We start from the raw sequence: 16,346 nt of genomic DNA, 5'->3' as shown, positions 1-16,346 counted from the left end.
TTACAACCTCGGGCTGTCCAGGTGGGCGGGAGGTGTAGTATTTTGCACTAGTAGACAGTAATCCTTTAAGTATCTTTTTTTATTTTGAAGCAATGTAATGTTTTGGATATCATAAGTGTCAGGACAGACTTTTATTATCATTATTATAAGAAATGGAATTACAATAAGAATACTTCCTTATCTCCCTCTTTATCAGTGTTGTTCCTTAGTATAGTGGATGATGCATGGACATATTATGATATGAGGGGACAAAGCAACAATTTGCTACATGGATAGCTCAATTTAATATCTCAGCTTCAGGCATTTTGTGTTTCTTCCACAAAGCTAATAGTATGTATTTAGCGCATATAATAATAATAATAATAATAATAATAATAATAATAATAATAATAATAATATCATTAATTAAAATATATTATTAATATGGGGTTCCTTTCAGTTTATAACAACTAAAAATGGTACAACATGGCAAAACATACATGTATCATAATCTTAGAATAATATAAATTCAAACTTAAAATGAAGATAAACATTTTCACAAATGTAAAATCATCTAGAGTTCAAGTGATTTATTTCACAAGAAAAGAAGATAGTCTTTCTTCAGACCATAGCATTTTACAAAACTTTAAATGATGATATTGTTAGTCAAACTAACATCAAATCACGTAACAAATAATACAGTCCATACAAAAAGAATTTTAAAGTAAAAAAAACATCAATGTCTGAAAGACATCAATTTTATGTTTAGGAACAAAATAATTAAACTTTACTAATTTGCTTGGAATTCATATAACAGCACCAGTGCTCTCCCATATTTCATCGTCGTACATATTTGAGGTAGATGTGATTTCATTTGTTGCCTTCATATCAAGGCTGTGGCAGTCTTTGGCAGATGTCACTTCAGGTTGTTCAATGGAATCCCCTTTAACCTGCTCAGCACTAACTTCTGAGTCCACATGATCCTCGGACACATCTGAGCATACTTGATCACTCTGTATCTTTTGATGGTGACCGTTTTGTGGCAACGTGTTACTTGTTTCTAAACCAGCCTGATTTCCAACCTCTGCCGATGTTCCTCTACCAAACAGGGACGGCTTTTCCCGCATCCCATCATGCTCTCTGTTTGAGATAACTGCTGTAGCGTTATCCGTTATCCCTTCCTTGCTGCTCTGAGGTCTGCTCTCCAGGCCAAAGAAGTTGTTTCGGACGACATAGCGCACGCACTGCAGCAGGACGTTTCTCTCGTGGCGGACATCAGGCGCCAGTAACTAAACGGGGTGAATGAAAACAGAGAAGCTCAAGATGGCTGAGAATATGCATTATCTCAATTATACAAATTTAACCTATATCCTTGTATTATCTCAGATGTGAGATGTGTCTCCGAGTCCTTACCATCTCGAGTAGAGTTGGACGACGGATCTGCGGCGTATCTTGGTTTTCTCTTCCACGGCCCCTTCCTCCCCTGCCTCCTCTTCCTCTTCCTCCTCTTCCGTTGTGAGGTGTGTGATGACCAGAGACAGGCTGGGGGCCTCTGTGAGCTCCTGGACCCTGTGAAGACGTTTGAGGGCCCCTGGAGGCTCCTCTTCCCTGGGTGTTTGCTGGGATTGTGTTTAAGAGAGACTGGTTCACTTGCACAAGGTTCTTGGCTCTCTGGATGGGCATGGCTGAAACACATTGAAAGGAAGTGATTTTTATGTAGTTTTTTTCCCCTGTGTCATGCGATTTTCAAATGTGTATTGTGAGTATCAATTAGGGCTTCCCCCTAAACCCTTGGGGTCGAGCAAATGTTAGTCGACCAGAAAGGTCATTAGTCAGACAAGATTTCACTGGTCGCTTATTTGCAGAAATAAAAAAGAAGAAAACTGAAGAAAAAAACAATTAGATCCTGCGCCTTTTCAAAATAAAGGAAATTGATAGTGTAGAGACAGAGTTGAAATGGGGCAGAGAGGGGAGTGACATGCAGAGAAAGACCAAGGGCCTTGGCCGCTGCTGGCCAAGGCCCATGGGGGGGACGCCCTACCAACTGAGCTAAGGGCGCCCCCACCAAACTACTTTCTTTAACAAATTTAGTTTTTTGTAATATGAAGAATTGTACGATATCTGATCATTTGCATAAGGCTGTTCAGTTAGTAAGTGACGGATGATAAGTAATAAGTAAAGCATGTTTAAACATGTTCATCTGTTCACTCTATTTTCAGGGCAGCCCTAGTCTCAATGCATATAACCCTACTACCTATGTAATAAAACCAACCCTAACTACAACACATCCTGTCTTGGGGTCAAATCAGAAGGAGGGTGGTTAAACTCACCGTCCGGTTCCTCATCACTTTCGCTCTCACTCATGGAGCCGTAGTTGGCCACCAGGGAGCCCAGACCTGAGCTCATCTTTTTGGGAGCCACGACCAGGCCAGCAGTCCCAGAGTCAGCAGCTGGGTCCTCTCTGTCAGAATCTGGAAAAACACATTGAAGTACATGACAAGTTACTTTGACTAATTATTTGAAAGATATGAGACCAGCAACGGTAGTTTCAAATTGTACAGGATTTGATACTCACCATGGTCACTGGAGGCCAGCGCTCCCAGTGGGTCCCCGTCCCCGCAGCGCTGGGTGTGGGGCGGAGGTCTTTCCGTAGCCCTGCCGTCTGATGGGTGAGGGCCTCCAGGGTTACCTCCATGAAACCCTCTGTTACCCCAGCCACGACCTCGCCCTCTCCCTCTCCCCCGACCCCTTCCTCTGCCTCTCATACGTCTTGTGGATTAAATACGAAAGCACAGATTTAGACAAGATAACCGTGGCCTTGTTGTGTCAAAGCAAAGAAGTGCACATATATTCTAGTTGTGTTAAAACAGAGAAGAAGAAAGGTGCGTGGACACATAAAACGTGTACATTTACCCAAACTGAGCCGTCTCTAGAACAGCCCCGGTCTCTTCCTGCACTTCAATCACCTTTCTCTTCTTTTCCATATTCTGAAGTGTTGGAAAGTTTCTGGAAGGACAAATGAAGGTCAATAAACAATTTTTCTAATTAGAAATAGGCATCATGGATCAAATCTACATGTGGAAAACAATGCAAATTTGTGGATCATCTTATGGTATTAAATGTGATTAATAGTTCAGAGATAAGTTAGAATGGCTGCCACAGTCTCAACCATCTTATTTTTTGCAAATACTGACTTGCGCCTCTCCTCTCTCCATTTTGCAACCTCATCGGGTGTGTCCAGCTTGATTCTCTTGGCTCCTGGTGCGTGGTTCTGCAGTCAGGACATAAAAACACTGAAATGAGCTAAATGAAAAATACTGGAGAGCTTAAAGAAAAGTGTAAAGATACACAGCGAGTCATTACACTTACATTTCTCCAGTGGATGCTGACTAGTTTTTCGTGAGCCATGAAGCTGCAGTCGGGTACAGAGCACTAAGGGAAAAGATTGGTCAAATTTGAATTTCAACAAATGACAATAAAGCAAAATATACTTCATCAACAATCAGATTACCTTAACATGTTGAGAAACATGTTCATCGTACTTCTCCTGGTTCTTGAAGCCCCGGTCACAGGTGTCACAAAAATTGGAGAACTCTGGTTCCTTCCTATTTTTCTGCTGTGGGGTAACAGACATATCAGTTCAGTTATATGACAAAAAGCACGGAGAACACGATGTGCTTGAAATGCTACAACAGATAGTTTACCTTTTTCCCATGAGAGTTGGGGGCTCCGTAATTCTGCCTTCCACCTCGATGTCCGCCTCGATGCCAGTCGTGTCCAAAGTTTTGACCTTATGATGAGACTCAAGTTATAAGGATGACAGCATAACACACACAGTCTGTCTTTGGTCACTTTTGGGGACTTTATACAGACATGCATTCATTTCCTGGGGATTTTTCCAGATATGCTTTTGGGTGGGTTGTGGGTAAGTAGGATCCAGGGCTTTTGGACCATGACCCATACCAGGGACTAAAAAGTCCTGGAATATCTTGCTCTGTGCTGCTTCTGCTTTGACCAAAGCATCATTAGTGACATGTCCATGATGATAAAGTAGATGCTATGTTTTGCTCAAGTCATGTATGATGGTATAAGTTGGAAAAATATAGGAAGTGATGCAGCCTGTAATTCCAACAGACATGATGACATTCCAACTAGCACGATGATGTTCCTGATACTATGGCTGTGTCATTTTGATGGATGATTATGTTAAAAGCAATACAACTCACCGTGTGGACGTTTAGGTCCACAGTTCCCGCGGCCCGATGGGAATCCAGACCCAGCCTCTGGTCCTTGGTACCAACCCGCCTGGCCGCCATGGCCCCAGCTGGGCTCTGAGGGCGGCTCTCCCCAGCTCCACATGCCGGGGTGGAAGCCGCTGGAGCGGGGCTGCTGCTCCTGCTGCTGGAAGGAGTTCGGAGGCGGACAGCCGAAGTCCGGCGGGGGATAGTGTCCTGGTTGGTTCATACCACAAGCCTGAGCTCTTTCCTTACCTCACGTGGAAACTGAAGTTAATGTCTGACCCATAAACTGTAAGCTCTCACCACGCAGCTCTCACATGTGCATGTTTTGCTCCAGTTTACTTTACGCCACACACGTCCGTCACTTCCGCAAGAACAGGAAGGACATAAAACATAACAAAATATAAACGCTGTCATATTATATTTATGATAGTACTTTGAGCATACGGCGTTTCATTTCAACATTAGCGTGTGTGTTTTTAATTGCAGTATTATTATTAAACTTAAAAATTAGTTTCTTCGTCGAGGTCTGTTTCCCAGACCCGGGGCGCGTCCACGAAAAGCTCGCCCCCGCCATGCTCGCATCAGGCTCGCACGTCGCACATCGCATGCTTGCTTCAGACAGAGTGTGGAGCAGACGCGTGGTGACTGTGGAGAATCCGTGAAGGCTCTCCAACATTTAGATAGCAGCACAACTCCGTAAAGGAGCCGATCTGCTGCCAAAATGCTCGTGTTGTTTGAGACCGCCGCTGGATATGCGATATTTAAAGTATGTACTCGCCTTTTTTTCTTGTCATTTAATGAATGAGCAGTGATTACATACTCGTGGTAGCTCCGGTTAGCCTCCTAGCTAGTTAACCAAAGCAGCACACGTGGGCTCATTTGTGTGTAACGTTAATGGTAACGATTTTTTTATGCAACGACAACACATTAATTTGTTCTCACAATGTACGTGAACGGGTTCATTTGAGAAGTTTTTGTGGAAGAGTGGTTTTGGTACTCTTGCTAATGAGTTAGCGTTGTGAAGGCCCTGTTACCACGTGTGCATGCTGAGGCTGACTACATGCACGTGCAAATCCTGCACTTAGTAAACTACATAGCTGTTACACGATCGGCAAGTAATATGATCCTGAACGCTACTTATGGCACATTTGGATTTAATCCAAATAGGAATTGACATTTTGCAAACAAAATGTTTTCTTCCCTTTCACACAGTATATGTCTTCGTTGATACTTCACAACTAACTTAAGTGTCTCATATATTTCAGGTCCTCGATGAGTCCAAGCTCCTACAGGTCGACAGTCTGTACAAGGAGTTTGAAACTCCTGAAAAGGCGAATAAAGTGTAAGTGTTTGATGCAACTGGTATTATAGGATCCATACATAGTGGATGACATATGTTCTCACTTGTCTACATTTGTTTACTTACAGTGTGAAGCTGAAGCACTTTGAGAAGTTTATAGACACAACAGAGGCCTTGGCAGGTAATTCCACGAATCTCTTCACACTAAATTTCACCTGAGTTCTGCTGTCTGTGATGTGTTTCTGTGTCTGATTCATAAACATGAGGCACCCTACAGTATTCGTCACTACCAATGAGACTAGAGCTGCAACGATTAATCGATTATTAAAAATATAGCCAACTATTTTGAAAATCGATTAATCGTTTCGAGTAATTTGAATAACATTTTTCCAAATTCTCTGATTTCAGCTTCTCGAATGTGAATATTTTCTGGTTTCTAATCCTATTATGACGGTATTAAAACTATAATAAATACGTGTTTGTTTATTCGGAAATATGGAAGGCAAAAATAAAGAATGTCTGAAAAAGGTTTCAAAGTTCTCAAGTGTTGTTTAATAAAGTAAAATCACAGGACAGCGTATGCAGTTCAGAGTCAGCAAAGTGAAAGTCAAAAAAGAAAAGTGTCTTCTCAACAGCAAGACATTTTAAACATCTCTCAATAAGGGTATTGATTGGCTAAGTTGTTGTCATGCGTTTTCAAAGTCCATCCTTCTTCTACCTCCTGGCCTCCTTCTTTTTTTTAAGATATTTTTTGGACATTTTTATGCTTTATTGATAGTGCAGAAAGACAGAGGTGAAATGGGGCAGAGAGGGGAGTGACATGCAGAGAACGACCGCGGGCGGGAATCAAACCCGGGTCTGCTGCTGGACCCGGCCCGGGAGGGGGACGCCTTACCAACTGAGCTAAAGGCGCCCCCCCCCTCCTGGCCTCCTCTTCATGAACTTGTGCCGAAAGTAGGGTTAGCTTCCCAGCCTTGAATTGTATCTAAAGCTTGGTGAACGGAGTGAGAAACTATGAGGGGGCCTTTGTATTAACTAGATACATCACCTTGCCCTCTAGGCTTACCTTATGGGAAAGTTCTACTACAAGATTTATTGCTACTTAACTCCCTTCTTCTCACTCTGTCCCTGCTCAGGGCCTGGAATGAGAGAATATATCGATTGTTCAATTGATTATATATGAGTAAATGCAAATTAATGATGGGGGCTATAACATCATTGTATTAAGAAAATTAAAAAGCTGACGACAGTAAACTGAAATATCTGTGTTTTGGACATAACAATACATTTGAGGACGTCAACATGGGCTTTGGAAACTATCAACATTTTTCAACATTTTCTGACATTTTACGGACCAAAACACTAATCGATAAAATAATCGATAGATTAATCGATTATCAAAATAATCATTAGTTGCAGCCCTAAATGAGACCACATACTGTTAGGCTAGAAGGTAGTTTAGATGCAACAGGAAAAATAGCTGGCCCTCTAGTTTGTATGCCGAATTAAATGTCTATAATCCTCCCCTTGGGTGTAATAGGTAGTTGTCACTTTATGCCTATTGTATTTAATGCATTGTTTCCCAACCTATGCCACTCAGCTGCCACTGCCATCACCGAGGGAAAAATTGGCAAAAGCTTGAAAAAGGTGCTAAAGAAGGTTGTTGCCAAGGAGGCTCACGAGCAGCTGGCCATCAGTGATTTAAAACTTGGTGGGGTTATTAAAGTAAGTGAACAATTACATCGTCAGTATACAATGGCCAAGTCTTACGTCCCCATGTTGTTGTGGCTCTAACCAGCTTTTTTCTTTTTTTAGGAAAAGATGGACCTGAGCTGTGTCTACAATCCTGCTGTGGCTGAGCTGATGAGAGGCATCAGGGGCCAGATGGAGAACCTCATCACTGGACTTCCTCCGAGGGAGATCAGTGCCATGTCCCTGGGGTTGGCTCACAGGTCGGTTGGTAGCACCCAGATTCACTCTTGAACCAAACCCCACCGTTGCCTATGATTACACTTGCTGTCTGAACCTCCCTGTAGATTTCCCTCAGCATTCGTCACTACCGCTGAGGCACAGTCACTCACCCCATGCATAGAAAGATTGTTAAGGTAGTTGTGTGGATTAACTCAATGCTTTGTCTTTTCATTGTGTTTTCCAGTCTGTCCCGGTACAAGCTGAAGTTCAGTCCAGACAAAGTGGACACTATGATCGTGCAGGCCATCTGTAAGTATATTTATAAATATGCATGCAGGTTTTTTTTATGCAAGAAAAACCCGAAAACACAATATTTTAATTGCTGGATTTGAGGTGTTTTTTATAAGTGTAGTCTGATTTTGAGTTTTCGCCCCCTTGTCTCTTTAGCTCTTCTGGATGACCTGGATAAGGAGCTTAACAACTACATCATGCGATGCAGAGAGTGGTATGGCTGGCACTTTCCAGAGGTCGGAAAGATCATCACCGACAACCTGGTCTACTGCAAAGCTGTCCTCAAAATTGGTACAAATATGTATATAGATACATTAAAAATAAAGGATCTAATTTGGTTTTAAGTTAATTGCACTTCTAAAGTGATGTATCAGAGGCTGAGATATTCTGACATCTAGTCTGATACCATGGTTCAATTTCCAAAAAGGCTAAATCCTACATTTCCCTTGACGCAAGCTTCATTTGGGCTATTTTTTTTTAGGGGTTTAGGAACCTCCTCCATAACAAAAGGACTGTAAAACTACATTATTAAGTACTGTCAACCAAATACTTGATGTGTATAAATCAGTGGAGTGCCACTTTAAAACTAGTTAACACCTGAAACTGACAGTATTAACTGAATGTCTATGTGGCTTTTTAGGTTTCCGCACAAACGTGGCCACGAGCGACCTCTCAGACCTTCTCCCAGAGGAGATCGAGGCAGAGGTTAAATTGGCCGCCGAGATCTCTATGGGAACAGAAGTCTCAGAACAGGACATTGGCAACATCAGGCACCTGTGTGAACAGGTAAGTCTTTCTCTCTTTATAACATGAGCTGAAGTGACTGTAGTGATGATGACGACGTTTGTCTTTTCCCTGAAACAAATTATGTGGGTTTTTCAGTCACTACCTCATCTGAACAGTCATATTTCTTGACCCCTGCTCTAACAAAACAAACTTCTCTGCTTGATGTGCCTGTTGTATTACATTTCTCACCACCTTGGTTTTCCTGCAGGTTATTGAGATTTCAGAATACCGCACTCAGCTATACGACTACCTGAAGAACCGAATGACGGCAATCGCCCCCAACCTGACAGTAATGGTTGGCGAGCTGGTTGGCGCCCGACTCATCTCACATGCTGGTAAGTCGCCGAAAAAGGAACTGTGAACCCCAGTCAAGCGGTGATGATGACGACATAATGTCTCTTTCCTGAAAATGCCTGATGCTTTTAAGTCACTACCTCATCTGAGCTTGCCTTGTAAGAAGCTACAATTGTTATGTACCAGTGAGAGCATCGTATTTACTTGTTGCTTTCTCGTTGCTGTGTGATTTAAGGTTCCCTTCTGAATCTGGCAAAGCATCCAGCCTCTACGGTTCAGATCCTCGGAGCTGAGAAGGCTCTGTTCAGAGCCCTGAAGACCCGCAAAGACACACCCAAGTACGGCCTCATCTACCACGCCTCCATGGTGGGCCAGACCTCAGCCAAGAACAAGGGCAAGGTACGTTCAGAAGGCACACTTAAGTGGACTAGTTAATGATCTTCTCAGTCGAAGGGTAAGGAAATAAAAATGGCTTTTGTTATTCTTCACCTGTCCAGATCTCCAGAATGCTGGCGGCTAAAGCAGCCCTGGCCATTCGCTACGATGCCCTGGGAGAGGACACCAACTCAGAAATGGGAGTAGAGAACCGTGCCAAGCTGGAGGCAAGGCTGAGACAGATGGAGGAGAAGGGCGTAAGTAAATCTATTACAGAAAAATGTGTTTAATGTTATAATAAAGAATATCCAACATAGCAATAGTTTATTTCGATCTGCCACTCATCTGATTTTGTCTTTCTTCCTTCTCAGATCCGGAGAATAAGTGGAACAGGCAAATCAATAGCACAGGCAGACAAATACCAACACAAGAGGCGAGTAGTGACATTCCGCTGCTTTCCAAATATTTATTTCCCATGTGTAAAAATTAGAGGGTTTTTAATCCCCACTTTTCCCCTGCCCATCTACAGTGAAGTGAGAATGTACGATCCATCCGGCGATTCTACTATTCCCTCCACCTCAAAGAAGAGGAAGTTTGAGGAGATGGAGGAGGAGGACGACGCAGCAGAACAGCCAGCTACGCCAGCGGTCAAAGCAAAGAAGCCCAAAAAGGAAGCAGTAACAGAAGGTAGGTGCAATGGCCACAAACCCTAACCTTTTGGCCAATTGTCCAGCTACTCGGATACTGACTGTTTTGTTTTTGTTTCTGCCTGTTCTGTAGAAGAAACAGTAGCAGAGGAAACTCCCAAGAAAAAGAAGAAGAAAAAGAAGGACAAGCAAGAGGAGGCTGAAGCCGAGAAATCAGAAGAGGAGGAGATGGCGGTAACAGAGGTGCCAGTAGCGGAGGTAAGACGATTAGAAATCGAAGAACTTTAATGTCATTATAAACAAATGGCAGAACTGTGCAGTGCAGAATGAACCTGTATCCCAAGTCCATTCACAAGACATTTAACAAGGTTTCTAGTGTTTGGGTTTTGTTGTTGAACAAATTATTTTCTCTCTGCAGTCGTCAGGAAAGAAGAAAAAGAAGAAGGCCAAGAAAGAGGAGCCTGAAGCCGAGAAATCAGAAGAGGAAGAGATCCCAGTAACGGAGGTAGGAATCTGTTTGGACACTTAATCCCAATTCTTAAGACGATTCACGGGAGATTTAACAAGTTTTACGGTGTTTGGTTTTTGTTGAACATTTCCATTTTTTCCTCTCTGCAGTCGTCGGAAAAGAAGAAAAAGAAGAAGAAAAAGAAGGCTGAGGAGGAAGATGACTGAAAGAGTGGAGAGTGTATATATTTTCTTTTAGTTTATGTTATTTTCATTTTGTCTCATACATTTATATCAAATAAGGGCAGTACTGTGTCCGGTACCTGTTTCTGGACATCAAGAGTTAAGAAAATAAGAAATCATTGGATCTTCATTTTTATATATCTGAGAAAGGTGTGGCTAAAATCACTGTTATTTCCAGTTATAAAAATAAGTGAGAAATGTAAATCTATATTTTTTTTCAAGATATTCCTGGCTTTACAGTTTTTATGTCAGTTTTTATTTGTCAGCACATCCGTATCAGACATGTATTATATCTGCATAGATCAACGAGTAACAGGAACATTTTATTGTCTGAGACTGTGAACGTCTGCCCTGGTCAAATAAACCTTTTTTTGCTGTAACTGTGTGGTTTGGTTGTATATATTGCCTAAGATTGAATACATTACAAGTTATTTGATTTTATTGATATAGTTTAAATGGAATTTCCGAAGTCTGTTTTAGGAATAGTTAATCATGTAAATGAAAAAATAGAAATGCAGTGTGCAATTACCCTTCAGTTGCTACTTTTGTCAAGTGTTGAGCTATTGAAAGTGTAAAGGTGAATGTCACAAAAAAATGGTTATGAAGACTTAAAACACAAATATAAAGAGTACTTTTAATTGAGGAAATTATAAAGTATTAAATAAGGGCACCAAAGATAAAAATGGCTCCCTTAAACTTCCTATATATATTATTTACTGGATTAGAATGGTTAATGCGTTTATCTGTTTATTACATTATTTTTGGCTTTAACGTTGATAATGGTGGAGCTAACTTTGACGACTACTATATATACAACTGGGAAGCTTAACCTCCAATTACAGATAATTAATCTTATTGATTTACATAAAATGTAAAATCTGAATTTGCTTCCATCAATTTATCAAACAAATTAAATGGAGTAAAATAAAGAAAAGTAGATTTGCAAATTATAAAGTAGCATAAAATGAAAGCAACATATTATTGTACTATTTCAATAGTGACGATTTAACATGGTAAAAATATAAGGAACAGGACTGACGGGGAATTTACACGATCAAAAAAAGGACAAAACACCACATGAAAAATACCGTAGACAGGCATTACTTGAGGAGCGCAGATCCGCATCATCCACCGCATGGATCTGTGCTCTGCTGACTGGCCTTCAACAGTACCACATGGCACGAGTGACTGCACGAGAGCCTGAGCCTGGTGTGTTATGAGGGGAACGGATTAATAATTTAGCCATATCTTTATATTCATATAGCTAGGTTGACACGTGAGATAAAAATACACAAGTAAACATGTCGCAGTTACAGGCGAGGTTCTTCACGGAGAACAAACGGTAAGCTTTATATATCAAATATACTACTAAAGGACAGGAATGGTTAGCTTTGCCGGCTAACTAGCTGTAACTCCCAGTAAACAGTGAGACTTTTGCCTTTTCAATGTGTGCTGCAACTGTCTGCTTAGCCTCTAAATACTGAAGCTAATGTTTCTTGCTTTTTTGTTAAACTAGCTAACAAATCCAAGATATGATTGACTGCTGCTTTCTTCATGTCTGTGATGCAACTTGCATACCAAATGCTTCTAGTTCAAAATAAATGTGTCGGCGGATATGTCACCTGTGGTAGCAGCTGAATTCATGGCTTTTTTTCTATTCTTCAGGTATGTTGTGGATGATGTCCCATTTTCCATCCCCGCTGGCTCTGAGGTGCAGGACCTCAGCAATGTCATCAACAAGCTACTGGAGGCTAGAAATGGTAAAGAAAAGCACATACTTCACTCTATACTTTTCAAATATGCTATTCTATAGTTGGCAAGCACACATGTTCCCTGCAGACCCAAGGCATTGAAATCATCTAAAAAATAATAAGCTTTAATAAGAATTGGTGTCTGAAGTCTTAAAGTTAATTTAAGAATAAGGCCTAAATTAGTATTTTTAATGTCTAAAATCAAATGTTAGAAAGTCTTGAAAAATGCTCTGACTACTAGGATATCATGAATCTTCTTTTTTCTTCTTCTTGACTTTGCAATTTAAAAAAAACAAACAATTTTATATTGTGATTTTGTTTCCGCAGCATCTCACAGCAAAGTGGAATTTGACTTCCTGGTCAGGGGTCAGTTCCTGCGAACGACGCTCTCCGCTCACATGGAGACCGAGGGCATATCAACGGTACGCTGCTTGACATCAGATTTTAAGATAAATCCTGTTTCAAATGGTACAAATTAGGGCTGGATAGTGGGAACACATGATTTGGTATTCACACTTCTCCGTCTGGGTTTCAGGAAGATGTGGTGGAGATAGAGTACGTGGAGCGGATCACAGCCCCGGAGCCTGAGGAGTGTATGATGCACGATGACTGGATCAGCTCTGTGGATGCTGATTCTGAGTGGTAAGGTCGGGGAAATAAATGCTTGATAGTCAAGGTCTAAGACAATAACTCCTGCAAAGTTCAGATGTAATCTACTATGATCTTCCCTTGTTTTTCTTACTTTTATTTGTATTTTTTTTTTGCAGGATTCTAACAGGGTCATATGACAAGACGGCCCGGATTTGGTCCGCGGAGGGCAAGGCGGTGATGACGGTGGCGGGACACACAGACGTGGTCAAAGACGTCGCATGGGTCAAAAGAGGTGAGAGTGGACAAAATGGCAGATACCTTACTCTAGTAAGTAATAGTCGCTTCCTTTTTGTTAAAGACATCTGCTATTATTTTTTTCGTGCAGACGGCCTGACTTCTCTGCTCCTGACGGCCTCTCTGGACCAGACTGTGCTGCTGTGGGAATGGAACTCTGAACGCAACAAGGTGAAAGCCAGACACTGTTGCCGGGGACATACGGGCAGCGTGGACACCGTCGCCACAGACCCCACCGGCTCAAAGGTAAAAACACGGATGGACGATGTAGAAGGAACCAAATTTAAAGGTGTTACCATTTTTTTTGTGAATATTAATTTGTGTTTTTCTCCCTCACAGTTCTGCAGCGGCTCCTGGGACAAAATGTTGAAGATCTGGTCGGCAGGTAAGTTGTTGCATTTGATTGATTGCATCTTAGGGCGAGGGTTAGTTCAGTTTTCAGCCATCTTTTTTGTTGGAACTTTAAGCGTAACTGAATTTAAAGAAAAATCTCCAACCTTCTACCTGTGCCGACAGTTCCCACAGACGAGGCAGACGAGGTGGAGGAGCCAGTCGACCGACCGAGGAAGAAGCAGAAGACCCAACAGCTCGGCCTCACCAGGGTGAGTGGTGTCAGCACAGTTATATCAATACACATAACTTGATATAGTCAAAGTTCACGCTTTAAATGCAAGAATTCTGTCTTTGGCCTGACCAGGGTGAAGGGTCCCAACAGAGTCATATCTCTATGCTTAACCTGATTACGTCAAAGTCCACACGTTTAATGTGAGGTTTCTTTCTTTTCACTCCGACACAGACTCCAATAATGACGTTGTCGGGACACAACGAGGCAGTGTCGTCCGTGCTGTGGTGCGACAGTGAGGAGGTGTGCAGTGCATCTTGGGACCACACCATCCGCCTGTGGGACGTTGAGACGGGAGAAATGAAGACAACGCTGGTGAGAGACGCAATGATGAGCTTGTAAAACAAGTGATGTGATTCAAATTGAATGAGATGGCGATGATATAGATACAGTTTTGTTCTGATATATGCTTAAGATATATGACTTTTTTGCCCTGGGTCTTGCCTATCAGGCTACATACAGGACGAATATATAATAAAAGTTTTAGAAACCTTGAAATATTTTGATGCTATTTATTTTGCATTTCCTATAATAAGCTCCCTGATGTTTTTGTCCTTTCTACAGACGGGCAGTAAAGTGTTTAACTGCATTTCCTACTCGCCTCTGTGTCGACGGCTGGCCTCGGGCAGCACCGACAGACACATCAGGCTGTGGGACCCTCGCACCAAAGGTAGCACTGCTCTCCAAACAGCACATACATCTTCACGCTTTAAAGATCATTCTGCCTGTGTCTCGTCAGCAGCGTTATCTTATTTCCTCTTGGTTTTCCCTCTCCTTTCCAGACGGGTCCCTGGTTCAGCTCACCCTGACCTCCCACACAGGTTGGGTCACTGCCGTCAAGTGGGCGCCGTCACACGAGCACCAGCTGGTCTCCGGTTCCCTTGACAACCTGGTCAAACTGTGGGACACCAGAAGGTCTGTACAGCACATACGTTCAATGTGTATGCAAAAAAAGTCAAATATGCACTCCAATAAGAAATCAATAGCGTATTTCCATTTGGAACTCAAAGAACTTTGTGCTATTATATTGCAGGTTCCTGTTTTTCAACACCCTTAGACTATTAAAAATATGACTGAAAGATCAATAAATCAATCAATAGGCACAAATGAGCTGACTAGGTCAGGTCCTGAAAGGCAGTTATCCTTTCAGTTCTTTTTTTCCCTGTGTTTTTGCTACCTCAAATCTTTAAGAAGATTTCATTTTCAGTAGCGAATGAGAGCCCGAGCTGTGTCGTTATCATTGCTGTTGCAGTTTGAAAGGTCACTCGTAGTTGTAGAGCAGGACGTCCTGCTCATTCCACACATCTGAGTCAAAAAGCTTCCCCTCAGCCACGCCTCTGTCTGGAACAAGCTTCCTGTCTCTTTCAGAATAAAATACAGTTTAGAAAACGTACGAGACCTCTCTTTAGCCTACACCTACTGCAACATAAATATATTCAATACCACGGTTGTCCTCACTCTTTGCTATATAAACCTCTTTCATTTGTCACAGCTGTAAGGCTCCTCTGTATGACCTGGCGGCACATGAGGACAAAGTGTTTTGTGTGGACTGGACAGAAAGTGGGGTAAGATTGTTTTCCACTAATATAACACCAAAGCAAAGGGCATTCAGTGCTTATTCCAGTGGGAAAGCGAGGAGGGACTGTAGTTCAAAGTTAAATAACTTCTCTTGTTTTTGTATTTGCAGCTGATGTTGAGTGGAGGTGCAGACAACAAGCTGTACACCTACAAATACTCGGCCCCTCAGACCGACGCAGGGGCATAGAATCCATGGCCGCCAGAGATCCACCACATCCATCACCGCAAGACACACAGAATGGACACACATGTATACACAGTGACAGGCGGACAGAAGCAGCTGAGATTTTTTTTTAATTTTTTTTGCTTCCATACGATAAATTGCCGGCTGTGTTCATTATTGTGGTAACTTTTAACCCTCTCCCCCCATCCCTCAATTTTTTACACAGATGTTCTTATGGATTGTCGTTGTCTTCCTGTAACCTAAGAAAATTATAAATTTATTTTGTCTCCTTGAATGTCTCTTTTATTAAATGTTTCATTCAAAAGTGCTTGGTATTTGATTTCTGATATGTTGATGAAGGTGATGAACAGTGATGATATAATATTGATAACAATGAAAATTGACAGAGAAGGTTCCATACAAGGTTAATTTTTTAACCTCCAAGTTGCCTTGTAAGACTTGATTACGGAAGTAAGAAACCAGTTACACATTACTTTCTGAGGTATGTTGTATTTCACAATTTGCAGTTACTGTTTGCAAAAATTGTACACCATCAACTTCCTCGTGTTTTTGGTTTGCAAAACAAAAAACCTGTTGAATCGTGGATACCTGAACTTTTTCCTCTTCAGACTGGTTTGACCAGAGAAGAGTGGGTAGCGACAAGGTGTAGCCGTAGTGGTTTTCATTGAACTACAATATCAGTTTGCTTTTACTGAAAACTTGTTTTTAGCAACCAGGGAGGTGCACTCCAGAGGGATTCAACAAGCTGACTTCAGGTACTAACAAGTCTCACCCATCTGTTCTTTTTTTTTTTGATGACATGGTGGTTAGGA

At 41.8% G+C, this 16,346-nt stretch overlaps 3 protein-coding genes across 3 annotated transcripts; 2 read left to right on the top strand and 1 right to left on the bottom strand.

The window, feature by feature from the left end:
* Window positions 1–221: 221 nt before the first annotated feature.
* On the bottom strand, window positions 222–4,554 carry nufip1 (nuclear FMR1 interacting protein 1). The gene is made up of 10 exons (XM_080052749.1): window positions 4,206–4,554; window positions 3,684–3,769; window positions 3,491–3,595; window positions 3,349–3,411; window positions 3,174–3,250; window positions 2,893–2,985; window positions 2,555–2,748; window positions 2,310–2,450; window positions 1,393–1,664; window positions 222–1,268 (listed from the first exon to the last, which is right to left on the bottom strand). Exons 1-10 carry the CDS (start codon window positions 4,441–4,443, stop codon window positions 786–788), a joined length of 1,752 nt encoding a protein of 583 aa, XP_079908875.1. The 5' UTR covers window positions 4,444–4,554; the 3' UTR covers window positions 222–785.
* Window positions 4,555–4,843: 289 nt separating this feature from the next.
* On the top strand, window positions 4,844–10,894 carry nop58 (NOP58 ribonucleoprotein homolog (yeast)). The gene is made up of 16 exons (XM_080052693.1): window positions 4,844–4,986; window positions 5,486–5,562; window positions 5,649–5,701; window positions 7,121–7,245; window positions 7,336–7,472; window positions 7,676–7,740; window positions 7,879–8,013; window positions 8,363–8,508; window positions 8,717–8,843; window positions 9,038–9,201; window positions 9,300–9,434; window positions 9,549–9,610; window positions 9,707–9,864; window positions 9,958–10,082; window positions 10,243–10,329; window positions 10,443–10,894. The coding sequence occupies exons 1-16, from the start codon at window positions 4,942–4,944 to the stop codon at window positions 10,497–10,499; spliced, it is 1,698 nt and encodes a 565-aa protein (XP_079908819.1). The 5' UTR covers window positions 4,844–4,941; the 3' UTR covers window positions 10,500–10,894.
* An 807-nt stretch (window positions 10,895–11,701) lies between these two features.
* Window positions 11,702–15,832, top strand: wdr12 (WD repeat domain 12). Its single transcript, XM_080053071.1, has 13 exons — window positions 11,702–11,856; window positions 12,180–12,274; window positions 12,593–12,687; window positions 12,801–12,907; window positions 13,033–13,148; window positions 13,242–13,396; window positions 13,490–13,535; window positions 13,667–13,752; window positions 13,947–14,087; window positions 14,337–14,442; window positions 14,555–14,687; window positions 15,265–15,337; window positions 15,460–15,832. The coding sequence occupies exons 1-13, from the start codon at window positions 11,816–11,818 to the stop codon at window positions 15,535–15,537; spliced, it is 1,272 nt and encodes a 423-aa protein (XP_079909197.1). The 5' UTR covers window positions 11,702–11,815; the 3' UTR covers window positions 15,538–15,832.
* The last annotated feature ends 514 nt before the right edge of the window (window positions 15,833–16,346 follow it).

This window comes from Ammodytes marinus (genome assembly GCF_949987685.1).
Source record: "Ammodytes marinus genome assembly, chromosome: 24".
Lineage (NCBI taxonomy): Eukaryota > Metazoa > Chordata > Actinopteri > Uranoscopiformes > Ammodytidae > Ammodytes > Ammodytes marinus.
This window is presented reverse-complemented; position numbering and strand designations above follow the sequence as displayed.

Excerpts from the sequence above, each read along its gene's own strand:
- wdr12 (XM_080053071.1), top strand. The coding sequence starts at position 11,816 with ATGTCGCAGTTACAGGCGAGGTTCTTCACGGAGAACAAACG. Across the intron at positions 13,149-13,241 it reads CGTCGCATGGGTCAAAAGAG|ACGGCCTGACTTCTCTGCTC; the intron begins GTGAGAGTGGAC and ends TTTTTCGTGCAG. Across the intron at positions 13,536-13,666 it reads GTTGAAGATCTGGTCGGCAG|TTCCCACAGACGAGGCAGAC; the intron begins GTAAGTTGTTGC and ends CTGTGCCGACAG.
- nop58 (XM_080052693.1), top strand. The coding sequence starts at position 4,942 with ATGCTCGTGTTGTTTGAGACCGCCGCTGGATATGCGATATTTAAA. Across the intron at positions 5,563-5,648 it reads CCTGAAAAGGCGAATAAAGT|TGTGAAGCTGAAGCACTTTG; the intron begins GTAAGTGTTTGA and ends GTTTACTTACAG. Across the intron at positions 9,611-9,706 it reads GACAAATACCAACACAAGAG|TGAAGTGAGAATGTACGATC; the intron begins GCGAGTAGTGAC and ends GCCCATCTACAG.
- nufip1 (XM_080052749.1), bottom strand. The coding sequence starts at position 4,443 with ATGAACCAACCAGGACACTATCCCCCGCCGGACTTCGGCTGTCCGCCT. Across the intron at positions 3,596-3,683 it reads CCAACTCTCATGGGAAAAAG|CAGAAAAATAGGAAGGAACC; the intron begins GTAAACTATCTG and ends GTTACCCCACAG. Across the intron at positions 1,269-1,392 it reads GTCCAACTCTACTCGAGATG|TTACTGGCGCCTGATGTCCG; the intron begins GTAAGGACTCGG and ends CACCCCGTTTAG.